A 21191-nucleotide genomic window follows, 5' to 3' on the forward strand; every position below is an offset into this window, starting at 1 on the left:
TTAAAAAAAAATTATCAGATAAATAAATAATCCTGCAGGTTGGTACTAAAGGACTTAAAGAAGACAAGATTTTCGTTCAGTCCTGAAATTTTTAACAAAAATATGCCCGTTTTCTCTGCAATATATATGCACGTCTGTATAATGTACACATTGGACGATGAATCTGAGACGGCTTATTTTTTACACTAGACAGTTATGTTGGCAACACAGATCAACCTACAGCGCCACAGTCGGCCGAGCGCGCAACACACTCAATCTCAACAAACGTAACATAATCCATGACCGTGGAATCTAACCTTAAAATACCGCGGCGATGGTGACTTGTTGGATTGACACGTATTCCAAGGTTAGATTCGACGTTCACGGGTTATGTTACGTTTGTTGAGATTGAGTTTGTTTCACGCTCAGCCGACTGTGGCGCTGTAGGTTTCTCTGTGTTGCCAACATAACAGCCTAGTGTAAGAAATTAGCCGTCTCAGATTCATTGTCACCAAGTATACATCAAAATAATAATTTTTTATTCAATTTGGAGTTGATTACCTTGTTTTCATACGAACGAAAGCTTTTTGCGCAAGCCAATTATTGTGATTATTAGCGGAACTGGAGATGAAGACACCGCGATTCTGGAATTCAGTGGCGTTCCTCCACGACCAGCAGGAGTTGAACTCTCGAGACCGCGCCGCGTCGCATTTCATTTCTGCAAGTTGTGTGCATCGTCCCTATATGGCGTACGAAATATGCGAAAGCAACGTGCCAAAATAACTTTGTGTACTCAGCCAGTCCCAGCACGATGACGCGCTTACCCAAGCTCCTCCCTTCCTGCGCAAACATACCTCGGCTCACCCCGGCCTTTCTCTCTCTCTCTCTCTCTCTCTCTCTCTCTCACACACAGTCTCTTTATACCATTCATTTCAAGTTTAGACGCGTGAACAAAGATTGAAGCTTTAATACTGTTTACCAATCACGACGCTTTGCCCGTTTCAATATACCGAATATCTTTTTCTTTTCGTGTTATGCAGTGTGTATTTTTCCTCATCCACCGCCGATGCATATTCATCGTTTATGCGTATAACATTATACGCGACGCACTTTAAAGGTCGAAACGAAACTATACACGTCAAGAGAAATTTCTTGTTATGTGCATTGATTGTTTTAATTTTTTTTTAACCATAAACGAAAAATGTACACACAATATTTCGTTTTAGATACGAAATGAAACGAAATGAGTTTTGTAACTGCAGTGAACAGAAAATCTGGTCTGTGAAACTGTTTTTCATTTTATTAATTATTATTATTTATACTATATTTTCTTTTATAACTAATCGATTTTTTTCAATAATAAATTGATGTTAGGGCCTTGTTCAGTTGAGCAAAGTTAGTTAACTAAACAAACAGATCTAACGTTGTTATATCCAAAAAATGTAATTTTCATGTAATTCCAATACCATTCGAACCGATATCGTTTAGTTTAAAATTCGACGAAACAGATTATCGCCTTTTTTAAATCTCTATGTTAGGACCCGTTTATTTTCTAATCTTTCTACATTTTTACCTCCACCCCCTTACGTACATGTATAACCTAACAGAAAAGTCCAGAGCGGCAGCTGGCTGCATGGCCTGGAGCAACAGTAACAGAAACAATAACACCAAGAACAATACCAACAAGGACAACAACATCAATGGCGATAACTGCAATGCCGAAGTGAACAGAACAGGTATTCACAATGGGTCGAGCTGCTGCACACTCAAAGTGACAATATGTGAACATAATGAAATGAAGGGTCGCATCTGCAGTGTCCCTTTTACGAATCGCGCGTGCGCTTTACTCTACGCGTTGTCAGATGCATCTATGTACGTAGTACGTACCTATTTTCAGATAATCTGTAAAATACGTAGATTATACGTACACATTGTGCATCACTTTTAAACTAGTATTGGAATTTATCGATTAACAAGGGATGTTCTTGTCCTTTTAACCTATGGATTGGGTGACATATTTTTTTAAACATACATTGAGGTTAGATTCGAGATTGCCGAAAGCTGCGATTACCTGCAAATTAATGATACTTGCAAATATCACAGTTTATACAATACCTCAGAAATTGATCAAATGACAATGATTCGAAGTGGAAAACAGCTTGTACATACTTGAAGTTTTTTCAAGTCAACCAGAGTCTGTGATGAACGTTTAAAAAAAAATGTTAATTGTTGTGATGGTTGATTATTTTTACTACGCAGTTATAGCTTGAAAGATTTTTGATATGAGAAATATTCGGTTCTTCGAAATTATTCAACTTTTCAAAAATCTTAATTCACACAGGCAAACAGCTTTGAGAATCTCTTTATTTCATCGTAAATCCCTGTTTGAAAAAACGGGATATCCAAATTCAGGTTGCAAAGGTAAAAACCGTTCTGTGTACAACAAGTTTCAAAAAATTCCGGAAAGTTAACGGACGAATGAGTTTTACTAGATTCACATGGAATACTTGATATCTATGACATACGATCGTTGCATCATGCATATCGAGAAAAAATGATGAAACTTATCAAACCGCGTGACCGACTACGGATGCTCAAAATAATTGAACGCTGTTGGTCGGCAAGATCGTATCGCGGCAATATTTTCGTCTGCTAGGCAGGACAGCCAACTTACTTGAAACAAGGCACGAGATGTCAAATTTTCCCGCGTCAAGTAAAGAATAAGGTTACGTTGTTACGATGATCAGTAATAAATTATCAGTCGGCAAATAATAACAGTTCACCCAGCATTTCCGAATTACTAAATCAAAGATTTGAGATATGTTTAAATTGAAAAACTTCGCATTACTTACATGACCTCCGTAAGCCGCGTTTGATAGCTAAAGCTTGAGTTGGCCAGCCTGACTGAAAATTCAGCAATATTGCGCATGCGCAGCAGGAAGCCCGATCTGCAAAGTTTCGTCGTTTTCTGTCGGTGTAATACAGGAACCGAATGAGACAAGCACGCATAGTTTCGTCGCGAAGAGCTCGTTTGGGATTATTTGTCGTCAAGAGTTGGAGGCTTTTGTGGGCAGAAGTCCAGGGACGAATCGGTGAAACGCGAGTGCCGCATCCGACGAATCGTTATTCAAAATTAGAGAGACGCGCGCGCGACGCTGCAGTTGAGCTTTTGTTACCGTCGCGGAAGTCGTCGGTGCGGTTGATTGCAGTAATCAAACTCGCTTCTTCTTTCGAATAGACCAGCTTTGCAGCCGTACTGCAGAGAGCCTTCACTCCATACTGCAAAGACAATCCAGTAACCGCGCACTGCCTTACCGACGGAGCTGGGAAAACTTAAGACAGACGAACCCGCTCGATTTCCCGACGACAAATCAATCGGGGCGGAAAAAGTTCGCCGATAAACCGTCTTTACTCGGTTCTTTATAAAATTTTCTACAATCATGAATTAGAGAGCGCAATCGGCGGTTTTAAATAGGTACAGGAGGAGTAGGTAGAGCGATAAAAACAAAAGCTGATCCTGAGAATGGGTTAGTGTAGTGACGGAAAATAGCGCATATCCTGTAATTGCGATGTGAAAAGTTGTGCAAGATCACGTTGATGGGAATTGCGGGGTTGGCAATACCAATGCGGGAGAAAAGTAGTTTCAACAATCACCGTATCCACCCTAGGAAGAAAATATGATTCGATAGTGGAAGGAAAATTGGTGTGAGGAGTTTTACAATGGTGCAAGTTATGTTTCAGGACTAGGGAAATGGGTTTTAACCAAATATTGAAATGTTATTCCGTCTTTAAGGCAACAACAATTACTGTAACCTCAAATAAGACGCATTTATAATTGACATATCAAAGTTCACTTGAGAAGTTAGAATGTTTTGGTTTCGGATTTTGCAGTAAAAGAAAGTGTTGAGTTTAAAAGTTTTTCAGAGTTAATGAATAAAATTATCTACCTGAATCACTTGTTCCAAAACAAAGGATCACTATACGTCGCTTTTTAACGAAGAAAACGATTACTATACGACAGTTTTTTCAGACTATGAACAATAAAAAATATACGTAGCACCAATTATACGATGATTGCAAAGAGAGAAAGAGATAACGGGTAAAAGGGGAAGGAAGCACATGGGAATGTTGTGTGTCGAAACCACAGGCAGACAGGGGAGAAGGGAATGCCGGGAGTACAGGATGCCAGCAATGAAGGCGACAACAATTATTTATTGTTGTCAGACAACTGCGTTCATGTTGCCAGAGTATCCACCAAACTATACTGTCGTAGGTATCAAATACAATTGTGTAATTATTATACCTATACTTATTACTAATAAGATATAATATCTGGGTTTTTAAACTATTCCAGGATAATGACAATAATTGTTCTACACCTATAATGTGATGTGGTTATAGTGACAGTCATTATGTATTCAGCAATTGCACAGCATAGTATAAAACTTTATTGCCTGGTGATTATAATATAAATGGAACATAATTTTGGATGCTCTTACACTTGTCAAAATAATATCTAAACGATGTAAAAAGGAAATCTAGTTCCAAATTATCCGTCTTTCTTAAGAGAGAAGGTGATAAATTAAATGACTTAGAAAAATTCAATCCAAAAAATCTTTGCGGCAACTTTCGATCTCTGGTAGTAAATGCGATGGCAAAAAGTTTTAGCCTTCGATGATTGAAGTTATAAATGCGCAATTATAGCTGGAACGTTAAGAAGAAATCTCATAAAAATATTCATAGCTTTCCGATCACTTAACTCATTAAGTTAATATTTGTATCCAATTCTAATTTCAGGGTTTTAAACGAATGATCAAAATTCCGAAAAAACATTCGTTCAAAGACGCTTAACTTTTGATCATCATGATCGACAGTCTCCCCTCAATTAGGCTGCATAATTGTTTCCTCCGCCCAGTCCGAATTTAATCACGCGGCGGACTGTGATTCGTAAAATGAATTTTTCCAATCAGAGCTCGTTCCTGATTAATTGTTCCAATGAAAGGCTCGTCCCTGACGCATCACATGGGAACACGTTACGCGCCATATGACCAGGGTCATTGGACGAGAGGTGGATCACTTGTATTATAACAACAACTATTTTAGTCACCTTATTTTAGTTAACTTATCCGTTACCAGTACAAACTCAAATCTCGAATGGGTTGTAGATTTGTTATTTCAATCAACATAAATTCTATCGTTTGGTCACATTCCGTCGCATTCAATGCAAAGACCGCTGAATATGAGATTATACTACATTTATTACTAAAGCTAGACGATTTGCATGAAAATAATTAGTTGTACAGCAAAAAAAAAAATTGCTCACTCAACCGAATATGGCAAACGAAATGGTCATGTCAGATTCGACAAAAAAGCTAGGATTATATACCTGAGTAATGATTTGGGATATTAAGTGAAACCGAGATTAATAAAATGACATTGTTGTATGATTTGAATTGACATATTTGGCAAATTCATCACATCTTTTTTGTATTTATTTTGAATCTGAATCTGAATCTGGACAAACATGTTAGTATAAGCAATTGATGTGCACAATTGTACACCCCGAAATGATACCGATATGAGTATCGATTTTAGTTTTAGGATTTCATACAATCGTGTATGAATAACGTGCAACAAAAAGAAATAAAAATCGAATTTACAAAATATGGCGATCAAATACAACGAAAGAAATGTTTTCTTAATTAAAATGAATTTAGCTTTGCGTAACAACATAAAAATTATTGTTTTGAATACTTTTTTGTTAAATCAAATAATTCATTTCATTGAATCGAAAGAACATTTCTTCCGATACATTTGGTAAACTCAACAAAGTCTTCCTCTGTGCGGTATTATATGTAGAGCATATATTGAACTTACCTGGGTTGGGGTGAGATGAATTAGCGAGGCGAGATGTTCCCTTTCAGGTGCGCTGAGGTATTTTTGTTGCTTAAATCTTCTCTCAAGCTCGTATACTTGAGCCTGGGTAAAAAGTACGCGGCGTTTTCGTCGCTGCGCAAGAGGAAACTGCATCGCACCGACGCCCATGCCGACGCCGACGCCGACGCCCATCCCCGAAGACTTGCCCATGTCACCCATGGACTGCCCGACGGAACAGCCCGCCATGTTAGAACCGGCACCCGCTGCCGCAGCTCCCATCAAACGTGAAACTGCGATGAAATAAAAACATGTCAGTTTAACCCGAAATGAAATTTTGAAAACAAACTGCAAGGTTTATCCTAGATAAAAAATTTTGATTTCTAGAAATGATGGAATTCAATGGAGATCCCGCGATAATATTGAGGACTGCATGTTTCGTATATTTTCCCGCAAGAAGATTTTCATGAGAATTTCTGTAGCAGAGCGATGGAATACAGAAAAATTATTTTCTGTAATCTCAAATCCTGAACATCAAAATTGAAAATACATTCATTTTCTGCATTACAGCAGTAATCCTAAAAATGTCCGAGATGCTTCGTTTCAAATCGATTCAAAATTGTTAAAAATCTGTTAAAAAGATTTTATAAACAGTCGCTGAAACAAATGTTCTTTTTTTTTCAGTAGTTAGTCATTTCAACGTTGCCATTTACCGATGCCATTATATTGTAAAGCTGAAATACTCAACGATGCGAATACGATAAAGAAAAGTGTTTCAGTGAATTTATGGAAAACAGTTTTCCGAACAAAATGAGTCATCGTAGAGTGAAACCGAACAAATCTATAACTGAATTTTTAAGAATTTTGAAGTGATCGGAAATAAGGCATCGATTCCATTTTTGTACTTTTAGAGAGATCTTCGCAGCTTACGAATACAACAGCTTGCTAAATACTCAATTAATATTCAATAAAATTGACCGAAAAAAAATCGATTTTCGTCCAGCCAACCACCTTGAGCTACCGGATCTAAGGCGTTGCGGTGTTTAAGTGCGGTTTAAAAGTGCCGACGGGTGAGTCCCGGGAGCCTCTTGCCCCCGATAGACCTGAGAGAATCGAGATTTAACTGAGAGACAGGCGGACAAAGGGTTCATTTAGGGATGCTGGATGGATTGAGAAGGGACGCTGCGTCACGACCGGCGCTGCCCGGGAGGTCTGCAGCCCGTTAACGGTTTCAAAATAAAAATTAAAAAACCTCGACGGTCAGAATGGACACGAATAATAAGGCGTTCCATTCTCTGAGGGTCATGGAATTCGGAACCGCTGCATCATGGCGGTAAATTTTTACGCAGATCGGATATAACGTTATTATATTATAGGTACTAATCGGATTCAACTCACAATAAACTTTATTTAAGTTGTATGAAAAAATCTTCGCTTCTTATAATTCTATTTTCATATTTTGTCTTCGGCTAGATCGCGAAACGTCTGTTTTACCAACAGGGTAAATGTTTTTCTTTCTTTTTTTTTTTTCAAACGCAACATATATTTTTCTCTGTTATATGATATAAACTATAGGTCGAAATAATATTGTACATCTACAGGGTTCTGTCAGTAATTGAAAAGCTTCTCAGTAAAATTTGAATTGTTTTAATAGATCAAAAATATCCTTCGAATATAATTTTTAGCTAGGATATTTCTAATTGATCAAATATTGCAATTTTCTCCGATATCGATACCTATGAGTTATAGTTTGAAATACAATCGCAAGGGGTGTTGAACACTTTCACGGGGATATATATATATATATACGAGTATATATATATATACCTAAATTAATTACGTCATCGTCTGTATTATACATATTATATACATGTACATAATACAACAGACACTCGGAGGTGGTGCTTGATTGACATTTGTATGGGATCGAGTTATGACGTAACAATCGCTAACACGATACAATCCGGTGAAATTCCTGTCAGAATGTGTAGGTAGGGTCGAGCTCGTTAACCGTGAGCTTCGCTACTGCGCGCTCTTCAGTCTCGTTCTGACTCTCTTCGTCGAGAGAGAGAGAGAGAGAGAGAGAGAGAGAGAGAGAGAGAGAAAAAGAGAGAAGGGAAGATAGAGATGCGATGTAACGTGATTTTTTATTATCCCCTAGCAATGCTATGGGGTAAATGGTAAAATAACAATAGTAGAAACAATACAAATTTTCCAAAATTTGTGCGTAACTACACTGATATTATAGTAACCAATGGGATAAAATAACAAGCGGATTGAGTGTGATCGATCTAGAATTATGCACTTAGATGATCTGGGAGTCAACTGACAAGAAGTGGGCATCTATTAGGTACGTCATGTTGACTCTGACTAACAACCGAGGATCAAGTCACACCGAAACATAAATATAAGATTATGTAAACAAATAATAAAGTATAAAGTATAAGGTAAAGATATAAAATGAGAAGTAAAAGATGAAAATTTAAAATTATAAAGTGTCTTTTAGTTTTAGTTGACACTGGCCTCCAAACTCGAGACAATGATCAGAAGTTCAGAGAAATGGGAGTAGAGCCGAGCATTAAGAAGTTGAACGGAGGAAGCTGACACTACTGTCAGGGGGAAAGAGTGACCCGGAAGTACATTGCTAATAAATGGTAAGAGCTGCGATAAGTTTGCGTTCTAAAAAACAGGATGTGAAATGTATCAGGAGTAGAACGTGAAGATTGCCCGAAGCATCTTGTATGAAAGAGAGAGACAGGTAGGTAGATAGATATATTTGGTATGCCTTAGTAAGCTTGAAGGCAAGTACAGGATGATGCAGATCAAATACAGATCGGAAAGCAGCTTAAAAATAAAAGTAAAAATACGCATAAAGTAAATAAAAAATAATCAAGTAGAAGAAAAAAGAGAGGAGAGAGAGAGAGAGAGATTGATTGATTGATTGATACGTGATTAAATCAGGTGAAGAGAGAGAGAGAGACAAAATAGCGTACGAATGTACCCAAATTTGTTACCTCAATCAGAATTATAAGAACGTATAATAACTTAGTTTAATTTTGAGATCACAGATCACTTCAGATCGTCGCACAAGACTTCATAGGATTTCAGGAATTTCATGATGCAATTTCAATTGATTTCATAGGATTTCATAAGATTTCAAGGATTCCAGAGATTTCATGACATTTCACATGCTTTATTGCTTTCAAAGTTTTGAAAACAATTTAAAGGATTCCAAAATATTTCATACGATTCCAGGAATTTTATGTTTTACATATTCAATTTCAAATTTTCTTATTCAATGTGAAATTTGTGTCAATTTTCAAAAAACCAAATCTTCGAATCACACAAAATGTAGAGGAAAATTTTCAGCAGTAATACACGGGTTCTCCTGTTGTCCCGGATACCCGCTTAAGCCGACGGCTCTTGAGGACGAGGGTGAGAATATTATATCCTGGAGACGTGAGGATGTGACGACGCGTGGGACTGGACATCGGGATGGATTTTAGTCAAGCAAATAAAAACTCGAGCGACTTTCTTGTGTCGTAGACGAAGAGCGGTGGAAAAAAGATGAGGGGCGAGAAGCGGAATAATGCGCGGATACCGTGTCCGAGGCACATCTTGAAAATTCAATCGTAAACAACTCTCGCCCTATATTTTCTCTCCGCACACTATATATATATATATACATATATATATAATCTGCACCGCCGACTAGCTGCACGTTCGACTCACTGCAGTCGCGTCACGTCCTTAGGTAATCTAAAACCTGGAGTCGTTCGTAATTTTAGAAAGACAAAGGATTAAAGCCTACAGGAAACAAACAGCTTATGTGACCTTGAAAATACAGTGAACTCACATCCCTTGTCTCTTACTTTTATATTTGGAGATACGGAATCCGGATTTAAACATGCCCGACATTTAGACGGAATGTGCTCGTCGGTCCAACTTTCCTAGATTAATATATTCGACGAGTTGATTCGATCACGGGAACGGCTTTTCAGCTCCCGCCACCTGGCGGATAATTCCGGACTGACGCGCGCCAGACACAGAACGCCTTCAATTATTCTTACGCCGTTGAAAGTTAGTCCCATGTCTTATTACTCGGCTCCTTAATTAGATAACTTTGATCTATAGCTCCTATGTCACTTAAGTGATAGTCGGTGATCTTGTTTTTGATATAATCGATAGCAACTTAACAAACTCTCTCTACCGCATTCGAAACTTGTTAAATGAACTTGTAAAAAGTGGTACTTGAAATTCTTAAATCGTTGATTTCCCAGTTTGTGCCGTTCGAATTAGCCAAGAGTCATTTATAAATTCTATCGTACGTAAAGTAGAGGTAAGTACTGCTGTTTTATGCTTCTTCACAATCATTGGTTCACAACACTGGTGGATTTTTTTTTGAACGCGGTTCTCCCAACTTTTATCTCAAACGGTACGGCGCGTACATGCATTCTCATTAAATGAAACGTCTCTCGCATGGATAAGAGAAGGTAAATCACATGTTGTGGCATACATAGTAAGAAGACTGACGTCAAGACATGACATACTTGAGATTGTTTTCTGTTTGAAGTTCGTAATGGAATATATCTAGGCACTGTATAAGTTATGCATCTGTCTAATTCGACTGTACATTAGCGGCTGGCATGTAGGGAACCCGACATCTAGTTTTGACGTAATTCAAATCATCAGCCTCGACGTGTTTGTAGAATTTTGAATAACCACTCTACGGCACGGCGGTAGCAGCTGATTCAGTAGCAGTGAAGTGACGTAACATTCGTTGCGGTAAGTTTACAAATGAAGTTTGACATTTACAAGACGTTGCGTGCACATTATTTCAATCCATTGCAAACAAAGAAATAAATATATAAATATAAATAGCATAAACAAAAATTGTCAAATAAGTATAACTTATTAAACATACTGCCTGGATTACAAAACAGTTTTTATTTGTAGAAAGCAGGTTTTGAATCTGTAATTTACGGCAACGGCCTCTTCAAGGCTTAGGTATAGGATGTTTATAGTAACATAATGATATTGAGGAATAAATCGCAATATCGTTTAGATTATAAAAATATTGCATCAGCTGCAGATCTTTGATGATTTTAATAAATTGGAATTTTGATTCATCACTTTTTCACCGGGGATTTAATAACATAAATATTCAATATCGCTGCAATATATTCAATATAGATGCTCGTACAATTTATTTCAGATTGTCAACTGAATTAATGACCAAGTAAATTTAATTTTTTTACTGCGTTCGATGGATTCAAAACAACCAGACTTATCGTATTACTTTGCTGACGAGAGAGTATTTATACATATAGGTATGTATATAAACTTGAAAGACCCTACTCGGTGGGAAACCGACGCTTGCTTGGAATTTAGCTAGAATTCCAAGAACTTTTGGAGTTCCATGTAAGGAATTCTAAACTTAGGTCTGTGGCTGAAGTCTGATCTTATACTTTTGCGAGACGGAATGTAAGTGTCACGTGGTTTCTCCGTACCATACACTTGTTTGGAATACTTTTTTCCCATAATTATACATCAAACTTTCTCCACTATCTTATTCAAAAATTATGATCGTTTTAAACGAAATTTTCCTTTTAATTAACAAACGCAATTGATACATAAAATGTGAAGGTCATTGAAATTATTCATCTTACAAATGAAACACATGAAAAAATAAACGTTCTGACGTCATTAGGTATTCGATATCGTAATTTCTGACTATTTTGAAACTGACACAATCATGGAGACGTTCAAAATTTGAAAAGATTTCACAACTATATGATAAGGTAAACAATTATACAGAGAATCATATTTGGCTTCATCGCTTGCAATTTTCGAGCCACTTTCTACTCGTTTATACGGATTGAGATCTCATAAATATAACTAATGAGAGTAATTCGACTATCATTTAAATCATTTTGAAAAGTAGGTTTTCAGGTTAACGAAATAACCGCCGTTCACTTTGAATATAATTTTCTAAGCAAGTGAATGAGGTCTCATGACTTACAGTCTCTAATTTTTACTAAAAATCAGAGCTATATTTGCAAACGGAAACCGATGGTTATATTTACCGATATCAATATAATATATCATCACTTAGTCGTATTCAGATAGCGCTATAAGAAAAGTAAGACGTGATGATCTAGAAAAAAATTGTAATATATGGGACTTTGGTAAATATATAAAGATTCCGTGAAAGCTCATGTGTGTCACTTAAATGCAGAGAAATTATCAAGCAAGTATTACATATAAAGCAAAAAGCACGAACGGTGTTTCTCTGGTGAAAAGTAACCCAAGTACCCACAATATATAATGAACGATTCAACAAAAATTGACATCCATGCATTCTACGAATATCGGGCAATTATATTATCAAATCGGGCGCGAAAAATCCACTTCCGAAGAATTATCATATCATTTTCCGCAATCGTTCTTTATTATAGTGCTGTCACATTTTTTATACTCAATAATATTGCAGTTATTCAACTTTTACAATGAATCATGATTAGTTAAACTATTAACAACGGATAGAGTGAATCGTTTGCAGTAACACTTATATTTTTATTTGCAATAGTAGGTATGTATGTTTTGGTGGAAGCACAGAAAAGATGGGAAACTTTTCATATTCTGCATTGCATTCAGTAACCCGCAGCTGCATGGATATTCGTATATTATACTCCATGTATTATGTGTAAAAATTATAAACTTCTGATTCTTTGATGATTGGAAAGTTCGAAACACCTTGCAAGAAGTCAACAATATTAGACAGAAAACCGCTATAAAGCAATCAATCATTTTATTGTACTCAATCAGATGTGAGAAATTCTATACGGTTTCACCTTATAGTGTCGGATGGTCACCATTCCCAATTTTGTTGTAACTTCATCTATTGTCAAATATGTTGTACAGAAAACTACCTGCAGTTTTCTGGTTCTTTATATCATTCGATGTTCCGAAATCAGGAGCCGTTAACTTCTGAATTTTCGTGCCACTTTGAAAATCTGATATAATTACAGAGAATTTTAGGTAATAATACAGATATTTTAAAGCCCCGCAGAAGTGGTAATAATTACCTATTTCATTGGTTGAAAAGTTATAAATTGTTCAACGTTATGTGACTTGAAAAATACGTTTAACCAATATCAACTAGGATTAACGCATGTATTTATATTAAAAATCCAATAAAATTAGCTTCGCTTGATTAATACTATAGTAAAGTTTAGAATTTGTTTTCATAGTTTTTGTAGTAATCCGAAAAATCTGCAACAAGATAAATCGAGTCCTTAGAACAGAAAATAACTCACAACTTCCAAGTCCATAAAATTACCGCTATGTCTAAGGTCCCATTTTTTTTTACTTTTGCGTAAAAAAAAGTATCATGACCGAAAAAAAACTGTTAGTATTTGAGAGTACCAACTCTAGATCATACCAAAGTCACAATAAAATAGGTTAACATTGACTGTCCGACGGTTATGGTGAAACCGTACATGGAATTCCTCGTACAAGCTGAAAAATAAATGCAGTCTGATGTTGAACTTTCGAATTGACGTGAAAAATTATTCTGGTGTAGTAGTCCACACTCCGTGCAGAAATTGAACCAGTCTTCTTGACTTCTAGACAAAGTTCGATGAGTATTGATTGGCCGGATCGAAATCGGCAAAGACGGACCTGATGCTGGTCAAATTTCATCCGGGTAAAGTAGCCAAATCTCGTCAAAGTTCGTCAAAGTCTCGAGTTCGTCAAATCTCAACTTGGCACTGGTCAGGTTTTAGTTAGAACTTCTGATTAGGGCGAAGTAGGGAAAGCCTGACTTGTCACAAGCCAAATTTCTCTTGAATCTACTTACCAAGGCAAACTAGACAAAGCCTGACTTTTGGCATCGGCCATGTTTATCTGATTTTGACTAACATGACACATTACAAGTACCAAGAGCAGTTACCAAAAGTCATTGAAATCGTTGGCGTTCTTGTGATAAAAGCATCAGATGATTTCTGATAAGGTGAGATCATCCAGTTCTAAACTCGTACGAAATATTATTTCACAGTATATTATTTCTATGGATATCTGGCTACAGATTTAAGTTACCCATTTGTAGTAGCATTCTCTTTCCACCTGCATCAAACCTGAGAAATTTGTTACGTAATTTAAAAATCTATTCCGATGAATCGTTTTCCAAAGTCTGATTAGGTGGGGCTTCACAAGCCCTACTGGTAAACGCCCGATCAGGACTTATTCAAAGATTTTGATCACTGCCGGGTCAGGTTCATGTTAGAACGTTACGTTACATTCGTCATTCGAGCTCGATAGTTTTCGTGTCCATTATCTGGCTCGAAACAAGGAAAATTTGACAGGTTCTGGCCAGTGCCTATTTAAAATTTCTACACGAGACCTGTTTTCTCACAATGAAAAGGGTGTGCTAAGATTCACGTAAGGTGTACCTAAAAGATGAACCTGCCGTCACGGCAAAAGGATTAGTGAACAGTTCATATCTCTGTTTATTGGAGTGCTATATGACTATAATCAGAGCATAAGGATTGTTTCAGACAATTGGAATAGTAATGGGCATATTTCTGCGATAAATCTATGATCTGCTTACCATACCATAGATATACCTATGTATGCGGAACTTTTGTAGAACAACATCTACCCATTTTTTCCTTGGTCGCTTTTGTAGCCAATGGAATTAGTACGAAGGTTACGAGATCACGAGGATCACTCAACAAAATCGAATCCATACGGCAGCATTACATGGGGTACGAGTTGAGGGCAATTAGATAGATTACAGATAAGAAATCTATTATCGGTACTCACTGGCAAATCGGGGGTCGTTAGTGGCCGGTGGCGCGGGCGCGTACCATGGATGATGATGAGAAGACCTCATGGGGTCAGAGGCGGTGGCGCCTCCGCCAACGCCGCCGGGTCCGGCGTGATGATAGGGTGATAATTCTGCGGCACAGTACTGATATTGCGAAGTGAGCTGCATGGTCGCGTAAGGATTGCCCATTGCTCCCATACCACCGTTACCACCAGCACCCCCCAACGGAGGACCGGGCGTCGATCCGCCGGGAGTGGATCCGCCGTGGAGCGGCGGACTTCCGCTGCTAGCGCTGGAGCTTCCGGCGTTTCCGGCGACGCGGCCGCCGCAGGCGTTTGTGTAGGGTGAACTCTGAGGGTGGGTGACGACCCCGACGCCGACTGCCGCTGCCGCCGCAGCAAGTTCCAGCTTCCTGTAGGACTCCTCGATCGGGCTGAGAATGTCGGTTACGCTGAATGGTGTCGTGTGCGCGCCACCGCCTGTCTGAACGTGGGACTGGTGCTGTTTTGGGGACAAACTCATAGCCAGATCGACACCGTTCAGGTCCGGCAGCAGGCCGGCCTGCTCCAGCTGCGTCTGCTGCTGATGGTGCTGGTGGTAAGAAGCCGCGTTGTTGTTCCCTTGGCCACCGCCACCACCACCTCCACTACCGCTCATTTCCGAGACTCGTTCCGCTCGTTCAACTGTTTACCAGCGACCCCGCAAATCCGAGCTCACACCTCACAATTCCAAAACACGAATAAGTACGGACACTGGCTCCGGCTAAATACTCAATTCCCGACGCATCGCCCAAGCTGCACGCCTGGCTTTCGACCTATCTCACGTTCGTATCACCGAGTCGTGATCAACTTTCCACATTTCTAACACTGTGACGGTTTGGCAGAACCTTCAGGAATTCACGTCAAATACCGCGCACTAGTACTTATACAAGTTAATTTATATAATTTGATGACAGTAGGTTACAGACACTTCGAGATCACTTTGTTCACAGCTGCTGAAGTCGAAACCGCGCACTTAAACTCCACACCAGCGTGTACGTTGATCTTCGGTTAATCCCGGAATTCACTGCAGTTTCGAAGTAGATCGAGTCTCGCGTTCGAGGAGGACCGACATCCGGAATTAAGCGACGACATGATCGGAGAAGGTCAACGAAAGTAAAAACAATTGTAGGTATAGACAACGGTCAGACGGGGTTAATTGGTGGAGGTGATGAGGAGTGGCCGGCGGCCGGCCGGCGGCCGACTGAAAACTCCTGTGGAGTCTTTTAGTCCTTGGACTCGCGGTTCGGGGGCCGTGCAGTGGTAGAGATGTAGTAGACCCAACTTTGCTCTCAGCGGAGGATATACACGTTGGCCAGAGAAGCTGAGGGCTATGGATGGATGGTCCTATGGTCGGATGGATAGATGAATGGAGGACTGTTGGGCTTGCACTCTCCGCGGTGGAGAGGTCCTCACGACTCCTCTCACAACCGCTTATAGAAACCACTCGACCGTCTCGTATAAGGTCGTCGTCGCTCGGCGGCCCGGCCCAGGCGCTTCGGGAACCAGTAGATGATGCGATGAGTACCCACTACCGAGAAGTGCCCCTGGTACCAAGAGTCGAGTTCTTCCCCCTTCCGCGCGACGCCGGGACTCGGGAGAGGTCCTTCTCGTTCGAGAGGTGCCCCCGGGATTCCCACCATTCCCACCACCGCCAATCCCGCCCGTCGGCCGATGGCATTGGCTGGTGGTGAGTGACGCCACGCTCCGCTTCTCGGCTCGCCGCTCTCCATAGGCGGACGGAACTCCCTGCGGCCGGGTGGCAGCCAATGGGCGAGAAGCTCCGCCCTTAGGGGGCGGGGTTTGCAGCCGATCGCCATGGCCACCCACGGCTCTGCTTGGCCCGGACGCCGGAGTGCAGCCCACTGCAAAATTACTGGCTGCGCGGAACGAGGCGCGCCGAAATCGACTCTCTCCCGCCGCTGGATCCCCCTGCCGATACCCTCGAGGTTTGACTGCTGCAGCGATGCTTGACTCGCGCAGCGCGCTCCCGGGGATTATGGGAAATTTACGGGTGGACGCTTCGCGACGCGGTGGTGCCGGAGTCTTTGGCCAGACTGTACCCACCCTTCGCCGATTATACCGCGAGCCTCGTAACGGTGCTAGGAGTTCTATGCAGGCGTTCTGACCCTGACCCACGCACCTACATGCCCGTAACTTGAGGTTGTGTGGTAATACGTTTTGGAATTCGAATGCGTAATGACAATGTGCACAGTCTGTGGCAGAGAATCAGGATTATGGATTTCAGGGAGGAGCGACGGGAAATTACCTGTGTGGCTTAAGGACGAATGTGCTCCACTGTGCGAATCAAAAGTTATGAAAATAGGGCAATCCGTTTGCAGAATCTCCGGTAACGCGAATTGCTACAATGATTGTGAACACGAATGAAACAGCATCTTCATATCATGTAACTGAAATGAATGTTAGTATGAGGAAATTCTATTAACCCAGGCCAAGACACTATTCACAATTAAAGAAAAAGGTTTTATAATTAGATCGTTCAAAGTGATTAAACTCTAGTATTTTTATCTGATTTTAATGGTAATCTCCGGAGGCTTCTATGCCATATACCTACCTAGAGTCTATGGTGAACAAAATAAGCTCATAAACATCATACAATCGAATCAAAAATACCAAAGTTCAATCATTTTTAATATTTTATTTGTGAAACAGTTTTTTAAAATGTTGATACCTTCAGCTGGTCTTATACGACCTTGTTCAGAATCCTTATTCGAATAACAAGTGGGATATTGTTTCATCCAAGTTGACTATCATTGCATGGCACTTATAAAATAATGATGGAAATTTTGTAAACGGTTTATTTTGATTTTCGAACTTTTGATTCAGACTTCGTGGCCCATTCATCTTAACGATTCAGAAGATGTTTTCAAAACATTCTGCATTTCGCAAACAAAGAGAAAGATATTTTATGCACACCATTTCTAATTCTGCGTAATATGTATTAATACCTATGTGCAAAGTAATATAGGTACACCAATGGGGGTGAATTCATAACGACCAAAAATCGTATGATATACATTGCGTATTTTCAAACTTTGTTTGCAGCGTTGTACCTAAGAAGCACTGCATGACCTGATTTAGTACTATAAAACTGTACAAAGGAAAAATTTAGAATTTCAATGCACATGAGGATTATTATAGCTTTGTTACACGGAAAAAGAATTCACGTGGAAAGATATTCGACATTCCATATTTAATGAATTTAGTTATAATGTGAAACATATTAGCAGCCTGTACAATCCAATTTCCATCAAATATATTGTTATTATCCATAGAAAATCTATTACTACACAAGTCACAATATCATTGTATGGTGTGTACAAAACAAGAATTTCGAATGTTATTTACTAGAAATTCGGGTCAAGCTGAAATTAAGTATTTAGGGATCAAAAGCGTCCTAGTTCGAACTATTTTTTCTCCTCTTTAACATAATAGAATATTCAAATATCCAGTAGATGCAGAATTGCTCTTATTGAAACGATGTAAATATGAACTTGTATAGACGTAATGGCTCACGCGAAGGCGGATTGAACCGAAAGGTTTGCCGGGCGACGTTTCGGTATACATATAATATAAGTAAACGTACTTTCATTTCCAATATTTGTCCTTCGTGCGGACTCCCTGATTTCTTTTTATCTTTTTTTGGCAATATCGTCAACCTATTTGTTCGATTTGCCACATCGAAGCGATTCGAAGTGATAGTTCACAACAGTGACTCTCATTTGAAAATAAATCCCATGACCGTGGCTTTAAAATTTTGCTTCAAAACAAACAACTGCTCGAGTCATTTCAGGTTGTCGAGTCTACCATGTCAAAGTAATAGGGAAGCTTTGAACATAAATAAATCACATTATTTTTACAATTTAAATATTGTATTAATTAGATATGTTATCTTTGGCAATCAGTCCTACAATTGGCATTCAAGGTTAGATCAATATTCATTCTAAAAATTAAAAAATCGAAAAAGGACATATACATGGTTTAACCCGACTAGACTGGCTCTGTAGGGCAATATGGGAAACGCTAGTGGGGATAGTTTCTCACCATCCTAAAACAAGAGGTATTCAATATTTAGTATAATATTTAGTATACAGTGACATACAGACAAATGGATACAAATTCACGGTATCTCTGCATTTGGTCTACGAATATGGCATGGTTCAAGATGGGGTATCGGTTATAGCATTGTCCCGACTTGCCCCAGCAGCTAATTTAAAATAAAAACAAGAATTGTGACAGAAATATACGCGGTAATTGAAAAATCATGTTCTCACTTGCTGATGCACTAATTTCTGCTGACATTAACACCTATGTTCAAATTATTATGTTAAAATATTACATCAATGTTACATAAACTATTTAGAGGGAACATTATAGAAAAAACGATAAATTTTCGTAATTTTGTGTAACGGCAGGAGCGTGTCCATGATTTATAATGCGACTCGGCGATTTGTGGCGGCCGGTGAAAGACACTAAACGTAGCTTACTCTTTCATTATTGATGCATTGTCTTACGTAATTTGACGTCTGTCCTGTTTTGCCCCCGCCCCCGTATTACCTCGCCGACCACTATCTGTATCCTGAAAATACAGTTAGTGTGTATGTTGTATATTATTTACCGTAAAGTAATTTTGCATGTTTACTTACTTTTCAATCTCAAAAATAAGCAGCTCCATTTATTTGGGTTCATTTTATAATCTCTTGGCTACAGTCACAATATTCTTCTCAATTACGTCAATCCATCTGCATGATATACTATCGGAATTAGATTCAAGACAAAACTCGATTTATTGATATTTGAAAAAAGGTTCAATTTAAAGCGGATAAATAAGTTCAATTGTACCGGACTTAAGCTCTGTGAGTATAAATCAATAGAAATTTGTTGGTATCATCAGCGAATTCTCATTGATTTGCGCAGATGAATACCATTGGAAGGCTGGAAATATTAGTGGCAAGTAATAGTGAGTTCCATGTACCTTATGGGATCTTGTCGGGCGAGGAGTTACCTACAGTCATTGGTTCGTTTGATACGGTACGACTTTTTGTAGGGATTAATTGGTAATTGCGGGAAACTTTCATATCCCCAGATCAACGGAAGGTAGAAAAATATCCCCAGAAGTAAGCCGCGTTACCATTCCTCCGTTCGACTGCGGCGTCGATTCGTCGCTTGTACTGTCTCTGACTCCGCGAAGTCAAGGTGTCATCCCATGTAGGGCCGAATCACTGAAATCCGGAATGACCGAATGAAATGGACGAAAAAGTCACTACAATCCGTGTTCCACTAATTCATTGTCGTATTTTTACGGAATGGTGGAACCGTCCGGTATCCGCATATTATAACGCTCTATTAACGGCGTCTACAGGAGTAGTATAGATAAATACGAAAGAAGAGGTTATACACAGTCCGATTATTAATCATGAGTGCCAACGAATGCCGTCCCATAAGTATTTTTACGATTATACTTGTATACATAGGTGTATATAACAAGTTCCATGTTCTGTTTCGTTGTATATTTGCATCTCCCTGACTCCCATGTACTCAAATTCCGGAACGGAGTGCCGGAGGGTCGACTTTTATTTTATAAAATAATTAACTATAGTTACCATAAAAGCTTTATCTAATGGGACAAATGAAACCTGCACCGTTCCGTCGTTCTGCAATTTTAGTACATGTGACAGCAGTTTTTTGCTGATTGAAGTTCATTCATCCGAATAGCAGAGACGCAAGCACAAAACATACGAGCAGCGCTAGTGCTGCGTCAAATCACTAGACAGATGTTAGTAATATCTAGTAAGTTACTAAACTGCTCCTGATTTTTGCTATGCATGAAATCCTACCTTAAATCTGTGGTTTCCCTGTCTCGCCGCTTCGGTCGGATTCGGATAATTTCGGTTACTCCGTGTAAACGAGGCAGGTGCCGGTGTGATGCACCGGTCCTTACAGTGCATAGAAAAGCAATTGATTTGAACTTGTGGATTATTCCAGACATGCCCCGAAGACTTCTTTTCAGCTGAAATTGAAGCAAACTAGTTACGTTGAAAAAAGTTGTGCCAATACGTTGTCATTACTTATCGAATGTTGGGTGCGCTATTTGAAACACGGTTGGAGATGACGTAAAGTAATTAACACACTTCAGTCAACGACGCATATAACAATTAATATGCATTATATGAAATAAAACTTTTCTTATAATACTAGATTTTCAATTTCCCCGAATGTAAGCATAAATAGAATGCATTGATTCGACGACATGTGTTGATGCGCAACATTCTGCTGTCGCATTGATGTGCATTTTCATGAGCGACAAATTGTTGCTGCTGTGTTCGGTGTCTATAAAAATCCAGCCTTATTAAAGGTACTCTAAATCATGCCAATCAATGGAGTTCAATCGATTTGCATATGCGTAGTCAGTCAATCAGCCTGTCCATATTTGCCAAGTAAGCCATATT

General features: G+C 39.1%; 1 protein-coding gene and 1 long non-coding RNA gene across 2 annotated transcripts in view; both read right to left on the reverse strand.

Annotated features, from left to right (window-relative positions):
* Nucleotides 1-16247, reverse strand: part of LOC107217386 (homeobox protein Nkx-2.4) — a 42860-nt gene extending 26613 nt beyond the window's left edge. Inside the window, exons 1-2 of the mRNA XM_015654890.2 lie at nt 14680-16247; nt 5857-6146 (exon numbers count right to left, since the gene is read on the reverse strand). Of these exons, the coding sequence (XP_015510376.1) occupies nt 5857-6146; nt 14680-15340 (951 nt within the window). The 5' untranslated portion in view covers nt 15341-16247. The remainder of the gene's footprint in view (nt 1-5856; nt 6147-14679) is intronic.
* Nucleotides 16248-18600: 2353 nt separating this feature from the next.
* On the reverse strand, nt 18601-19966 carry LOC124294828. The gene is made up of 3 exons (XR_006904765.1): nt 19718-19966; nt 19389-19496; nt 18601-19321 (listed from the first exon to the last, which is right to left on the reverse strand). It is a non-coding gene; the product is annotated as an uncharacterized LOC124294828 (long non-coding RNA).
* Nucleotides 19967-21191: the final 1225 nt, after the last annotated feature.

The sequence above is a fragment of the Neodiprion lecontei genome, chromosome 5 (genome assembly GCF_021901455.1).
Source record: "Neodiprion lecontei isolate iyNeoLeco1 chromosome 5, iyNeoLeco1.1, whole genome shotgun sequence".
NCBI lineage: Eukaryota > Metazoa > Arthropoda > Insecta > Hymenoptera > Diprionidae > Neodiprion > Neodiprion lecontei.